This window comes from Coptis chinensis, chromosome 9 (assembly GCF_015680905.1).
Source record: "Coptis chinensis isolate HL-2020 chromosome 9, ASM1568090v1, whole genome shotgun sequence".
Classification (NCBI taxonomy): Eukaryota; Viridiplantae; Streptophyta; class Magnoliopsida; order Ranunculales; family Ranunculaceae; genus Coptis; species Coptis chinensis.
The window spans coordinates 80,686,005-80,701,250 of NC_141464.1; the positions used below are offsets into that span (position 1 = coordinate 80,686,005).

General features: G+C 37.2%; 1 protein-coding gene and 1 pseudogene across 1 annotated transcript in view; both read right to left on the reverse strand.

The window, feature by feature from the left end:
- LOC147478559 (F-box/LRR-repeat protein At4g14103-like) overlaps positions 1-15,246 on the reverse strand; it is a 71,796-nt gene that overhangs the window by 662 nt on the left and 55,888 nt on the right. The window contains exon 4 of the mRNA XM_086584605.1: positions 84-2,182. Within this exon, the coding sequence (XP_086440731.1) occupies positions 84-1,022 (939 nt within the window). The 5' untranslated portion in view covers positions 1,023-2,182. The remainder of the gene's footprint in view (positions 1-83; positions 2,183-15,246) is intronic.
- On the reverse strand, positions 11,616-12,756 carry LOC147478560 (GDSL esterase/lipase At4g10955-like; annotated as a pseudogene).

Here is a 15,246-nt window from a genome sequence, read left to right on the forward strand (position 1 = left end):
TGAGCAGATATTTCATATAAGTTCTCATTGTGAAACCCATTATTGCCAAATGTTACATGAGAAGAAAAAGAATTAAAACGTACCTCAATACAGAAATCATATAAGCATAGTTCGGTCACATTATGAAGTCCTGCCACAATTTTATGTGCGGAATGAATATAAGAAGTGCGCTGATCTGACCTGGTTACAGACCAAGTAAATGATGCAGTGCGCAGAGACAAACGGGTCTCTAAACTGATGTCTGGGGGATGACCAAGACAAGCAAATTGTTTGAGATTTGGGGATGAAATATTTGTTTTCTTGTGATAATGCACAAACAGTAGACTCAAACGCTTAAGGCTAGGAACAAAGATGTTAAGAGGTTCACGACAATTACAGATTAGGAAGCTGCATCTTCTGATGGCCAAATTTTCTAGTACAGGACAGTTTGAGAAGAGTTTGTTTATTGAGTTTTCACTGGGAATATATACATCATCAAGCTTTAAAGTTTTGAGCAGAGGAAATCCAACAGTTCTGGGCAAGTAGAGTCCAAGTCTTTCCAATGTCAGAGAAGTCAAGCTAATGCATGTGAATAGGTCACCAGAAAGTGCTGCATCATATTTCGTTGGGACACCATGTATACGAAGCTTCTGAACATTGTGGTCTACAGCGTACGAGATCCATGCATTGACATCAGGAACAGATACAGGATATATATAATCGTTATTATTGACTTCAAAATTTATAATAGCTGATCCATCATGATGAGAAAGTATCCGATTAACAAAATCATCCGCATATTCTCTAGAATTTTTCTTTTGCATGAATGAAAATTGATCAAAATTTAGACTGTCCGCAAAATCTCCATAGTTTTTCTTTTGCATGAAAGAATGTTGATCAAAAGTTAGATTGGAAAGTGAAAAGCATACATATCTCCATTGTCTAGAAAGGATGCTGGTTCTGAACGCATCTCCCATTGGAAGGAAGTCTAGAATGTGGCTTCGAATTGGTTCAGGCAAATTGCTGATCCTGTCCATCTCCATTCTTATGCACTTATGGTGATCAAAGCCTGTACTTCAATATCGTCCAATAATACTCAATGATAGATTCAAAGGGCCGAGATAGATTATGGTAGGGATAGAAGTTTTTATTTTATATTATTACAAGCTTCTTAAATAAAATAGAGACGGGTTAAGTTAGGGTCTTAGACTCTTAGGGAACTACATTATATAGATTAACCCGAATTCCAACAGTAATGAAACTCTTATGAGATAAGGTTGCAGTCGAGAAACGTGGTCTGACGTTGTGGTGTTACAAGGACTAGATATATAGTATTATGAAATATCAAATTATCCAATTTCTGGGTAACTTCTAACTGGAAGATAGTGAAAGCAATATTGTCCTGGAACCCCGATTGCTTTCACAGCCATATAAAACTATACTGCATTGCAGCATTGGATTACTCTTATTGTTTCAGAATTTAAGCAAGAGTCAATACAGTTACTTCCAGCCGAAAGGCTTCAGTCACAGGACATCCAGATTCACCATCTTTTCTATGAAATGCCTTGGCAGCTGGAATACTTAGCTACTCTTTTCGACATTCATCCACCTAGGCTGAACAATCACATTAGATCGCACTATAATATAGAAGACCGCTACATGATGCATAATTTTCAACGGGGCAAAAAGGTTAAAGGTTGAGGCTCATTCAGAAGATAAAGTTGTTTACAGAAGAAGAACTGTACTGCCTCGAATTAGCAATATACGAAAAAGAGATGACCGTTAATGAGTAAGGAGCCTATGTTCTGAAGAATGAACTAAATGAAGTGCCTATCAAAGAAGATAACCTCACTCTTACAAACGGAATGAATCATAAATTCATAATGCGGCAACAAACATTCTGTAATGCTTACCTTGTGTTTAGAACTGTGAACAGGAAAACATTTGATCCAATTCAATGTAGCATCAACTCTTTTTAGAAAGAAGTTCTGACACGCCATACTAGAAGGAAGAACAAGAGGTCAATCTTGTCATATTAATGACCTTTATCTTATCCATATTTGAACCTAGAGTTGAGCAAAATTTAGAAAGAGATCAAAAAGTTCTATTACTCCGCTTACAAAATACCTTTGACCTAACTTGTTTTGAAAATTTGTCTACACAAATCAAATATTAATAGGCTCTGTGTCCTTGGTAAACATACCTTCCCAAACTAAAAAGGATGAAGTTTACACAGATGATGAAGAACAAGAGGTCAATCTTGTCATATTAATGACCTTTATCTTATCCATATTTGAACCTAGAGTTGAGCAAAATCTAGAAAGAGATCAAAAAGTTCTATTACTCCGCTTACAAAATACCTTTGACCTAACTTGTTTTGAAAATTTGTCTACACAAATCAAATATTAATAGGCTCTGTGTCCTTGGTAAACATACCTTCCCAAACATACCTCTAAAATGCTGGAAAGTTCATTCCTTAGAGCAACAGATGATGAACCAGGTAAAAGGAAACATATTTGCCGCAGTATACCACTGTATGATGCAGACTTGAACACAATGTTTTGGGTTACTATCCAATTGATATCTTTACTTGGGAGAAACTTTTGCTATAAGTACCTGTCAATGAATAACCTGACTCTTACGAGCAGAAAGAATCCTGGCGCTTCTGAGCCTCGACGAACACTCTGGAATGCTTAACCTTGTGTTTAGAACTGTGAACAGGAAAGCATTTACTGATAAAATGTAATTTAGCATGAAACTCATAGGAAAGAAGTTCTGACACACTATACTAGAAGGAAGCAGAACAAGCCAATCCTGTCATTAAGGGACTTTATCTTGTCGATGGAATGAATCCTGGAATAAATTCTGAAACTCAAACTCTGCAAGTAGAGCACTGTCCTCTGACATTGAATTAAAACAATCCTCTGAAATTGAATTAAATCGTATTTCATAATGAGTGTGTCAAATATGCAATTTTTATACAAAAAGAATAACCTTGTTTGCCAGTTCATTGTCCTGCTTGAAGCCTAGGTTTTGCATAAGTAAGAAGTAGCAACCCCGGATTAGGCAATTATGCATAACTGAACTTTCCTAGTTGGTTTCAATGGCAAGGATTGTCTACTCTTAAGTTGGTTGAACTGTTGAACTCCTACTGAAGCAAAACGTCCAGGCTCTTCAAGATACCCCTTTAAATCTCAAAAAACCAATATAATCAAGAAGAGTACATAAAAAACTTGGGATTTATGTAAATCTGAACTGAAAATATAAAGTCTATCTGAATATCTAATATGTATATATTAAAAACATTTAAATAAGACAAATGTACATATATAGGCAGTACAAAGTACTATACCTCTTGAATGTGACTTCAAGTTCTAGACCAAAAGTTTGAAAGACTACATACATCCAGTCAACAAGCAATATATATCTGTGCATAATCACGGCAAAAGCGATTCCACGAAAATGATATTGCCACATCAGGAGAAACTTTGGTGAAAGCCAGTACCATGTCATTTAAAAACGTTAGGGTTGCTTTATCTGCTTTCGCTTGTGTCGTTGAGTAGGTAATATCCATTTCCTTCATCACACTCCCATTCCCAAGCAAAAATCTCACAAGGTCTAATTCACTCCCACTTCCTCCAAAGTACTTAATTTCAACTTTTCTAAGGCACTTCAACATGCTCGACTATTCAACTCTTCTAATAGTATTTGTCCTCCCACGTTGCCCATACTTTCGTAAGACTAAGGTACGTTCAATAATACACATTTAGTTTACTTTCATATATAATCGAACCAAATAACCAATGCATTATCATAGACGTAAACAACTTGGTGAAATTAACAATACCTTGATAGATATACAAAGTGTTTGCAAGTTAGGATATCTCCTTAACAAGAACATTACCACTTGATCGGCTTTTTATCCGGTACAGATCAAGCTTCAAATGCTTCACGGTAGCACAAAGAAGTAGGCAAACGCTTAATAATAACTCTTGATGCCTAGTCAAAAACTAAGTATACAAACAAAACAAAACAAGTCTCATTTCATCGATACAAAACAAATAACACTATCTAAACCAAATTGAATCAAATGATATGTAAGATATTAGATATGAATTCTAATATCTAAATGATCAAAAAACTGAAAAGATAAACTGCTGCAGAAAAGTTTAGAAAGAGTGAAGACTTTAATCAAATACTTACTATCGTATTCAATTCAAAAGACTACACCAATTTATAGGTGTTTATAGACTCTTACTTGCTCCTAAAGAAACTGACTCAACTAAGCCATCACCACTTCCTATATTTGTGGCACTATCTATCTAAGATTGTGTGAAACAGGTAAAGACCTGGTCCAACAAAAGACTTGGTGACACATCACACGCGACCCTTATTGAAACAAAACAATACTACTAGTTTGAGTTTAAACTCCAACAGCCTCCCTTAAACTCAAACTTTCAAAGCTACAAACACCCATCATCTGCTTCAACTTGTAGAAAGCTTCAGCCTTCAATGGTTTTGTGAGAATGTCGGCAACTTGATCTTCAGACTTACAAAATTCCATTTCAACTTCGTGGTCTCTGACAAGCTCGCGAATGTAATGAAATTTGATTTCAATGTGCTTGCTCCTCCCATGAAACACTGGGTTTTTAGTGAGAGCAATTGCCGACTTGTTATCACAATAAATCGTAGTAGGGAGTGCTTGGCTGTGATGCAGCTCCTCACATAAGCGTCGCAGCCAAACAGCTTGGCATGCACTTGAAGCAGCTGCAATATACTCTGCTTCAGCGGTGGAAAGGGCAACAACTTGTTGTTTCTTCGATGAGTATGAAACTACTCCGCTGCCCATGTGAAACACAAAACCAGAAGTGCTCTTTCTTTCATCAATATCACCTGCCCAATCACTGTCCGTGTATCCAACAAGTTCACAATGACCACCAGAAGCATAAAAAATACCATGACTCATAGTACCTTTGACATAGCGCGATAATTCGTTTTCCAAAGAAGCAAGTGAGCTTGGCTTGGTGTCTCCATAAACCTGCTAATAACACCAACTCCGAAGACAATATCAGGTCTAGTAGATGTCAAGTAACGTAGACTACCGACTAAACTCCGATAATACTTAGGACTAACAAGTTCATTTGTTATCGAATTTCGACAAATGCAACCTTTCTTCAACTGGAGTCTTTATTGGTGACATGACTCCATTTTGAACCGCTTCAAGATATCTCGACGATACTTCTTTTTTGTGAGACAAAGATTCCAAAGATGACTTTGTAGCACTTCAAGCCCAAGAAAATAAGACATAAGCCCCATGTCACTCATTTCAAACCCACTATGCATAGCCTTCCGAAATTCAGCAAACATGCTCGGATCATTTGCCCGTGAATATCAAATCATCTACATACAAATGCATTAATGAGCATAGCTCCATTTGAAGTAGATTTGATATACAGTGTAGGTTCATAGGGGCTCTTAAGAAAACCATTCTCCAGAAAATAGGAGTCGATACGAGTGTACCACGCCCTCGGTGCCTGTTTTAACCCATATAAAGCTTTCTTTAACTTGAGAACTTTATCATGGTGACCTTCCACTGTATAACCCAATCGGCTGATCAACAAAGACCTCTTCTTCTAGGAACCCATTCAAGAACGCTGATTTCCGTCCCATTTGATGAATTCTCCATTGCTTTTGGGCAGCTAAAGCAATCACCATTCTAATAGTATCAAGTCTTGCGACGGGTGCAAAAACTTCATAGTAATCAATGCCTGGCTTTTGCTTGTACCCTTTCACAACCAACCGAGCCTTCAACCTGTCCACCTGGCCATCAGGCTTATACTTGGTTTTGTAAACCCATTTTACACCTATCGATTTCTTTCCTTTAGGAAGAGAAGTCAGCTCCCAAGTATCGTTCTTTTCAATGGACTGAATTTCTACATCCATAGCTGCAAGCCATCCATCATCTTGGGATGCTTCTGCAAAGGTAATAGGATCACAATCGGCAAATAATGCAAAGTTTACAAGTTCCTCATCAGATGCATCATTATCATTACTGAGAATACAATCCACGTAAGCGGCGGGCAAAACATGAGTGCGGTCGAGGTGCGTATAGCAAAACACCAAGAGTTGGAGAAGAATTGGGTGATACCGACTGCCCAGATTTCCCTGCATTGCATCAGATTGTGTGACTCTAACAGTTGAATCTTCACACATTGGAATCCCCATCGGTTCTTCTCATTAAATGTCCAATTCCAAGCTTCAAATTTCACTGAATTCGACATCCCTACTCACAATAACTTCACCGGGTTTGTGGTTTAAACAATTTATAGCCTTTTGTCATACCATTTTAACCAATGAAAATACATTTCTCACCTTTGCCATCAAACTTTCTTCTCTTTTCAGTCGGGTACATGAGCATATGCAACACACCCAAATACTTTCGAAGAGAGTCAACATTTGGTTTGTAACCGCTCCATGCCTCCTCGGTGTCATATCAAGAACACTTTTGGTAGGACACTGTTCAAGATATATATAGCACAAGAGACGACTTTCCAAAAACTCTTTGGCAAACCTTTGGCTTGTAACATCTTTGCGTGCCATTTCAACGATGGTTCTATTTTTCCGTTCGAAACACCATTTTGTTGAGGGAATAGCTAGTCATAAGGCGATGCTTAACTCCATGATTTTTGCAAAAATCAGAGAAAGCATTGGAAGTGTACTCTCCCCCCCTATCAGTGCGAAGCACCTTCAAACTCAAACCACTCTGTTTTTCTACATAGACTTTGAACTCTTTAAATCTTTCAAAAGCTTCAGATTTTTGCTTCAGAAAATAAACCCAAGTTTTCCTACTGTAATCCTCAATGAACGTAAGAAAATAACGATTACCTCCATGTGATACAGTTTCCATTGGGCCGCAAATATCAGAGTGCACAAGCGCCAATTTCTGTGTTGCTCGTCGTGACCTCCCCACTGGAAAAGAGTCTCTATGCTGCTTGCCAAGAATACAACCTTCACACAACCGATTAAAGCTTTCCAGCGAAGGTAGTCCTCAGAACCATTTCTTTCTTTGCCAACAATCGTAAACCATGAAAATTCAGGTGACCGAACCGAAAATGCCATAACCAATTGTTATCCATAACAAGAGCACTAAAAGAACAGACCATTTCAGTTTTCAAGGGTAGAGGGAACATGCGATTTTTGGTCATCTTCACCATAGCAACAAGCTCATTTTTCTGATTCTCAATACTGCAAACACCTTTGTTAATGCTAATTTTAAGACCTTTTTCTGAAAGTTGGCCCAAACTTAGCAAATTCCAGTGTAAGCTAGGGACGTAATAGACATCAGAAATATGTTCATGTGAACCATCCTTCATTTGAATGAGAACTGTACCTTTGCCCATAATGGAAACTTTTGCTTTGTTTCCAAAATTTACGTCACCGCGTACAGAGTCATCTAAGTGAGAAAACAACTCCTTCCGTCCACACATATGGTTGCTACACCCAGTGTCCAGATACCATGTGCCATGATGTTCTTCTTCCGAAGCACTACAAGCTAACAACAAGGTTTCTTTCTCCTGAACCTCATCTTGAACATAGTTAGCATGTTCAGACTTTGTCTTAGGCAATTTACCTTTGCACTCTGAACGATAATGACCATATTCCTTACAGCCATAGCATTTAACTTTGGACTTATCAAACTTCCAATCTCCAGAAACTTGTTGATTAGAGTTTCTCTCACTGGCAGAGACATTGGTTTTGAAGCGATTAGGCTTACCACCCTTGCTGTGACTTTGTGTCTTACCACTGCTAGTATTACCTTTTTCGAACACATTTGTTTTGCACTGAAAAGCTCGTTCTACAGACGACCCTGCATTCCTTTGGTTCATCCTATGCTCATGAGAACATAAAGAACCCATCAACCCTTCAATTGTCATGGCTGAAAGATCTCTTCCTTCTTCAATTGCAGCAACAACATAATCGAAACGTCCTGCCAAGGATCTCATAATCTTTTGAAGAACACGCAAATCATCCAATTTTTCACCGTTAACCCGTAATTGATTCACAAATAGTTGAACTCGTGAAAAATAATCAGAGATAGTTTCAGAATCATTCATATAAAGAGATTCAAATTCACCTCGCAAAGTTTGCAACCTTACACTTTTCACCTTCTCATCTCCTTTATAAGTTTTCTGCAATATCTCCCATGCTTCCTTAGACGTCGTTGCGATCGAAATCTTTTCAAAAACAATCTCGTCTACGGCTTGATAGAGAAAAAACAAAGCCTTCTTGTCCTTCTTTCTGTTTTCTTTCAAACTCTCCTTCTGGGCTGGAGTGAGAGCTGTAGTTGCAGCTTGATCAATAGGCTCAACATACCCAAGCTCGAGAATCTCGGATAGCTCCTGAAAGCCAAACAAAGCCTTCATCTGGATGCACCATTGATCAAAATTCTTTCCATTAAACCTCGGCAGTTGAGGTTGAATTGATCCATTCATCATTGTAACTTGCTTTCAAGCAATCTAAGTAACAATAAGAACACTAGATAACCAAGCTCCGATACCAAATGTAAGATATTAGATATGAATTCTAATATCTAAATGATCAAAAAACTGAAAAGATAAACTGCTGCAGAAAAGTTTAGAAAGAGTGAAGACTTTAATCAAATACTTACTATCGTATTCAATTCAAAAGACTACACCAATTTATAGGTGTTTATAGACTCTTACTTGCTCCTAAAGAAACTGACTCAACTAAGCCATCACCACTTCCTATATTTGTGGCACTATCTATCTAAGATTGTGTGAAACAGGTAAAGACCTGGTCCAACAAAAGACTTGGTGACACATCACACGACCCTTATTGAAACAAAACAATACTACTAGTTTGAGTTTAAACTCCAACATGATACCTCAATATAAAGTCCTTCCAAAGCCAATTTCCCTAAGCCTAGGAAAAGAAAAGTCGATTTCATGAAACCTAGACAATCCTAATAGTTTCAAAAACCTAAGATTAGGCCCAGGGAATTGAAGTACACGAGGAGTAGTAAAATAACAACCCACTATACTCAACTCCTCTAAACTAGGACAATTCCTAAAATCCTGACAGCATCTCTATCATCCCTAAACGAGACAGTAAACAGCGATAAAGATTTAAGGCTAGGGAATTTAACTTGTAAGTTTTGTGGTAAAGTAAGTTTAAGATTACTAAACGAAAGGGAAAACAAAGACGTGGCAGTAGTAAATAAAGAGCGAGGTAAAAAGTTATCGAGTTTTCCAGACAAGACTGAAATATCGATATTTTGAACGTTATGTCGGATGGCAAAAAGTGATGAAAGTTTTAATATCGAGAAATAAATTATTGTCGACGTGGAAAGTGAGTTTGAATAGTTTAATATCGGATGAGGTGTTGTGTTGAAGGAGTGTTTGGTAAACTATGTCTTTGAGATGACTTTTTACTACCGTGTCGGGGAAATTTAGTTGGTTGAAATCTAAGTGGGTAATAAAGGATGCTACTGTTTTCCATTTTGTGGAAAGTGATGTGCTGCGGATTTGGTCTTTAAGTGGGAGGAATGAGAGTATGTGGTTGCGGATTGTGAGGGGGAGTGCTGTGACTCGATCGCTTTTCATGGTGCTATTGAGATCATCTGATAGACTAATTCTGTTGGGTCTGTTTTTTAAAGTTTTTGTAAGAAGTTATGCAGACTTGCTGAGTTCTCTAGTCTTTAGATGGAGTCATGGAGACAGGTTCTGGGAGTGGATTTTTTTTCTTGGGTAATTAAGTCAAGGCCCGATACTTTGCAAGTCTAATTTGAGTACCCAGCCCAAAATCGAAAATTCAAAACAATTGGCACTTCTTTTGGGAATTCCTTTCCCGGCTGGTGGGTTATGTGAACACGACATTAGGTTATACTAGATTATTTAATTGACACGACATTAGTTCATCTATATTAGGGGCAGAAATGGAGACGTTACCATTATTAAGATTGTTAGGATGTTCGGGAGTTCATGGTCATTCAGATCATTTCTGACAAAAAGTACACAAACAATGCAACAAATAGCCCATGGAACTGTTTTATAAAAATAGAAGTGTTCAAATAAGATTACTAATGGTTATTAATCTTGGCTCTTTCTAAGTTTGTAACTCATTCAAAAAAATGACTTTCGGCCCTTGCTTAGACTTGAACCAAGAATGTCTACAACCTTGAACCTTCCCTCACAAGCTGGAATTCATGTAGAATAGCTGTATTATTGTGATTCTTGTTAAGTTGTTATTTTTCTGGAGACATTTTTTAAGACGTAGAATTGCTGGGCGAGTTGCTTTTGATTGTTTTGAATAGTTCAAATGTGAGCAAAAGCCTACTATAGATGTGAATATGTCATGTCTGTGTATCTTACTCTTGTTAGCTCGTGCATCTTAATGTTTGTGTATCTTGTACAGTTTTTTGTTTTCTGCTGCTCTGCTGTATGAGATTAATAAGCTCTCAGGGATGGCGCTGGCCAAGAGTGAGACTAAAACAAAGAGGCATTGACTACAGTATATGCTGTATGAAGTTTGAGTTTAATGCCATTATGTTAATTTTGAGAGCACTCATGTGGTAGCAAACATAGGAAAAACATGTGATTGTAATTTTTGAGAAGATAGTTTCTTGGAGGTTCTTGTATGAAGTTCCCATCTGGCTGTACTCTTATATTGATTATCTAATGGATCACATTCCTCTTTTGTTAGGGCAAAAAGAAGGAAAAAAAAAAAGAAAAATGCAGGCTGCCTTTTGATTTCTTTTCCATTATTGCCATAATATTAGTGGTTGTCCAGCATCATAGTACTGAGTTCTCGACTTGAAAGTGTGAAGTGATTTTTCCAGTAGTGTTTGAAAATCGTTAAGCAAATAACCCCATAATTGCTCTGAGAAACCCGCCACCTCTAGACTTGTTATCTAACCCTAAGCATCATAAACACCAAAATGTTGTTATCTAAATAGTCATGCTACTATCATAGAACCTTGTTAGAGTCATACTCATTCCTAACTCAGTCTCTAATTATTTGGATAAAGTGTTGGAGTGAAGTCTTCTTCTTATCCTCTTAATTTTAAATCCTTTTCAATTTAATTGTTAATCCTCAACAGTCTCCAGCTTTCAGATATTTCAGTAATGCCTCTTGAACTTTGGTTGGTTACTACTAATGATAATGTGTATGAGTTAATTATCAAACTGCAAAAGTTTGATCACAACAGTGTATTATTTCTCAAGTGCAAGAAATTTCATGACTGGTCACATCCCTCTCCATTATTAGCAGTTTCAATCCTTTCAATTTAATTATTAATCCTCAAGAGTGTCCAGCTTTCAGATATTGTTCTTCTGTACTGCTTACTGCAGATAATGTTTCAGTAATGCCTCTTGAACTTTGGTTTGCTACTGCTAATGATAATGCGTATGAGTTAGTTATCAAACGGTAAAAGTTTGATCACAACAGAGTATTATTTCTCAAAGTGCAAGAACCAATAAAGGCAATAAGGTGATTTTAATTTCCGAAGTAAGGTTTTCCCTGCAACCTTACTTCTGAATGTTTTTTTTTCCTAAATCACTATTATAAAAGTAAAATCAGAATACTCTCAACATCTGAAAGGAGGACAAACAAGCGACTTCAGAACAATATAGAGATGGTAAAAATGCTATTCAGATAAATGCATTCAAGATGTACAAGAAGACCAAAAAGAATGTTAAAAAATTAATGAAATCGAATTTGATGCCTGCATAGCCTTGAGCTTCTCAGGACATCAACAGAAAAAAAAAAACATGATGTAAAGGAACAGACTCCTGTAAATTGAGAGTTTACACTTCAATGGTATTAAAGTAAAACAAATTAGCAAAGGGCGCAAGCACTTATTGTTATTGAACCTTTCCTTGAGTTGGTGTCGGCGGCGGGAGGGTATACAATGACTTCAGCTGGCTGCTTATGAGCTTGCTATTGTGAAGAGTCAACTGAAGTTCCACGTCATCGGACCACCACTGCTCCAACCCATGAGCCTCAAGAAACTTCTGTTTTCCCTTGGACATCACAAAAAACTTTGCAGCAGCTTGACCATGAGAGGGATTGGTGTTTTCCTTATTAGAGTCATCGGCTGCTTTGGCATGGACATTAGGATTCCCTGCTGGTTCATTATAGTAGCAACATATGTTATTGACATATAGATGTGGAACCCATTTTCCACACAGGCTAGAATTGCAGGCTTCTCCTCATAGTTGCTCCGACTCCCAGCACTGGAGGGCAGAATAGATTTGAATCTTTTCCAAGCAAAGCCGGCTTTCTCTCCAATAGATCTTAGGCTCATAGCTAAGGAAACAGAAGGTGGGTTGGACAAGTGTCTCCACGAATACTCCTTGTTTGGCTAGCGTCTTACCCACTTGGAGAGCAAAGCCTGCCCCTAATGAATGTCCTGCAATGCATACATTAGTACTTCCATACTTTTCTACTATCAATTTGAGAGCTTCAAGTGCTGTGCTAAATCTTACAGAACTAGTGTGTCGTCTGTGTGTTTGACTTTCTTCCACTACCTTTGTTTGTCAATGAAGTTAAACTACCAAACCAAGTAAAGGCACTTGGATCAACTCATACTCCAACATGCCAATTGAGTCAGAGATATGTACATGGCTATGGCAAAGTGATGTAACACCTATGGAAAACAACACCAGTTAACTGGACTGAAACATGAAAAGCATAAGGATGATGTTCTGCACCATTGTTTACCACTTCAACTACCTCTTCTACACATTGCTTCGCCATCAATTCACCCACCACCACTTCTCTTCCTTCTATGCCTTGCATGTGTCAGTGTGTGTGTGAGAGAGAGATAGCGTTTTGAGATTAAGGAATCTTCTTTTAGTTGTTCTCTTTCTCCACTTGGTAAAAAAAGTTGAGAAATTTTGATTCCCCTCAAATATCAAGTTGTAGAAAAACGGCCTGGAACAAATAATAGTCGTTATTATTGTGGTTTCCATGTTTTTCCAACCGTCATATTTCTATTTCTGTCATAACCCCTTGTGGGTTGTGGCCCAACCAAAGGTCTGTTTATTGGCGGGATCCAGTTGGGCAATTGAAACTCAAGTTTGGCCCATGTCATACTTCTTTTGTTGAAGACACAATGACAGCAAAGATTCAAATAATGCTTCAATCTTTGCTGTCAAAACAAATGGATTTTGTCATCTGGTCCACGTTATCTTACTAGTATCTCAGTACACATAATAAGACAAAATATATGAATGATTCAAAATCCAGAATCCAGATACATCAAGTACATGATATTTTATTTAGGATTTATTTATTTTTTCTGATCAGTAATACAAAAGAAATGAGCAACACACCATGCTGATAAGATAGAACAAGCTGGTCAGCTAAACTAATCTGTATCAACAATCGTAGCCATATATTTTTTTGGTAAATTCAACATTAAATCACAGAAATTGATCAGGAAAAAAGTGAAGAAAGTGGGTTTTCATTTCCAAGGCTAGGAAACTTCTTGGGTTTGCTCTGAATCCTCTCATTACTCTTTTGTTGTTCATTTTTTGAGCCATTGCAAAAAGTAAATAGATATATATTTGTAGCAATTGTAGAACTATGCAAGGACCCAACGCTCAAAGTACCATGTCTGCCTGTCACACCCAAGACACCCAAGAAATGATAGCTTCTACTACTAGCTGCAGGCCTTAGTACTTTCATAGGTTATACTATATGCACCAAACCTAGACGTACAAGTAATACATACTACAGATACATGTTTCAACTATGTGCTGTAAATTTGTAAATAGTGGTAGTTGACTGGCTAATACAGAGACACTTAAATATGACAGTATATAGTGCAGCCAAGTAATGTGTGTTATTCAGAACTGATTTCATAGTACTGAACACACCTCAATATATTACATAGAGTATCATATTTAAAAATATACCACATTAAGTGGGATATGCAGAACTTATTTCATAGTAGTGAACACACCTCAATATGTAACAGTGATTGTCATATTAAAAATTAGACCACATATAGTGTCCTATTGAGAACTGATTTCACAGTCGTGAACACAACTCAATATGTCACATGGAGTATCATATTTCCAATTAGAGCACGTAAAGTTTCATATTCCGAACTGCTTTCATATTTATTAACACACCTCAATATATCACATAAAGTATCATATTTCCAATTAGAGCACGAAAAGTGTCATATTTAGAACTGCTTTTATATTTATGAACACACCTCAATATGTCACATAGTAATTTATTCGCTTTCTAGATTGAATCGGACAACAAGGTTGAAGATTATCCATTTAAAGATGTGAAGGCAGACTGGGTACAACCTCACGTACAGACCTTATTAGCTCTTTTGCTATCAAATCCAATGCATCTCTAGAAATGTACCTTCTAAGTTGCACATATGTGTTTTGTTTGTAACGATAATCCCAGAGATTCAAGCTCCTATTAAAAGAACTTTCAATTTCTGTCACTTGGTTTGTCATGAGATTATTAATCAAATTAAAGTTTTGGCAGAAGTTACCATTATTGCTAGAACGCAAATGCCTCTTCAAAGAGGAATGCATACTTTCAATTCGGTTACTGCTTGAAGTACCAAAATGCATATGGAGATCTATCCAAGCCGAGACAAACCTTTCTTTATACTTGAAAAGCCACCGGTCTTCTATGTATTCCACAACACCATAATGATCTCCGTGTACTCAAATTTAAAACAACGTGGGGTGTTCCAAGTACTCAACTTCAGTACGAGCTGTTATCACTGTTTTGAACATAAACATAAATTGTTCATACTCAACAAATTTCTCAAATATTTTTTTGGCCTTTGTCTCGATGTTCCTCCTGATGTGAACTCGACACAAGAAGTGTGCAGCTTCAGGAAACACTATAGCTATCACATTCATAAGTGTCAACTCACAATCGATTAAATTATCTTTACAGAAGTAGCTTTGTAGTCAAGACTATCACGCAACCTCTTCAAAACCCAAAGGTAAGAACCTTCTTTCTCACTCTCCAAATACCCAAAAGCAATACAGAATGTCTTCATCGTGGACCCAATAACTTCAAACAATGGCATCTTGAACACATTCGTCTTGTACATGCAATCCATGACAATGACCTCGGGAAAACACTTTGCCAAATGAATTGATTGGGGATGTGCAAACAACAAATCTCTACATTCACCTGTTACTGGATTATCCCTATGAAACTCTGTGTACCCAAATTCTTCTAAATTTCTTAGAAATTCTT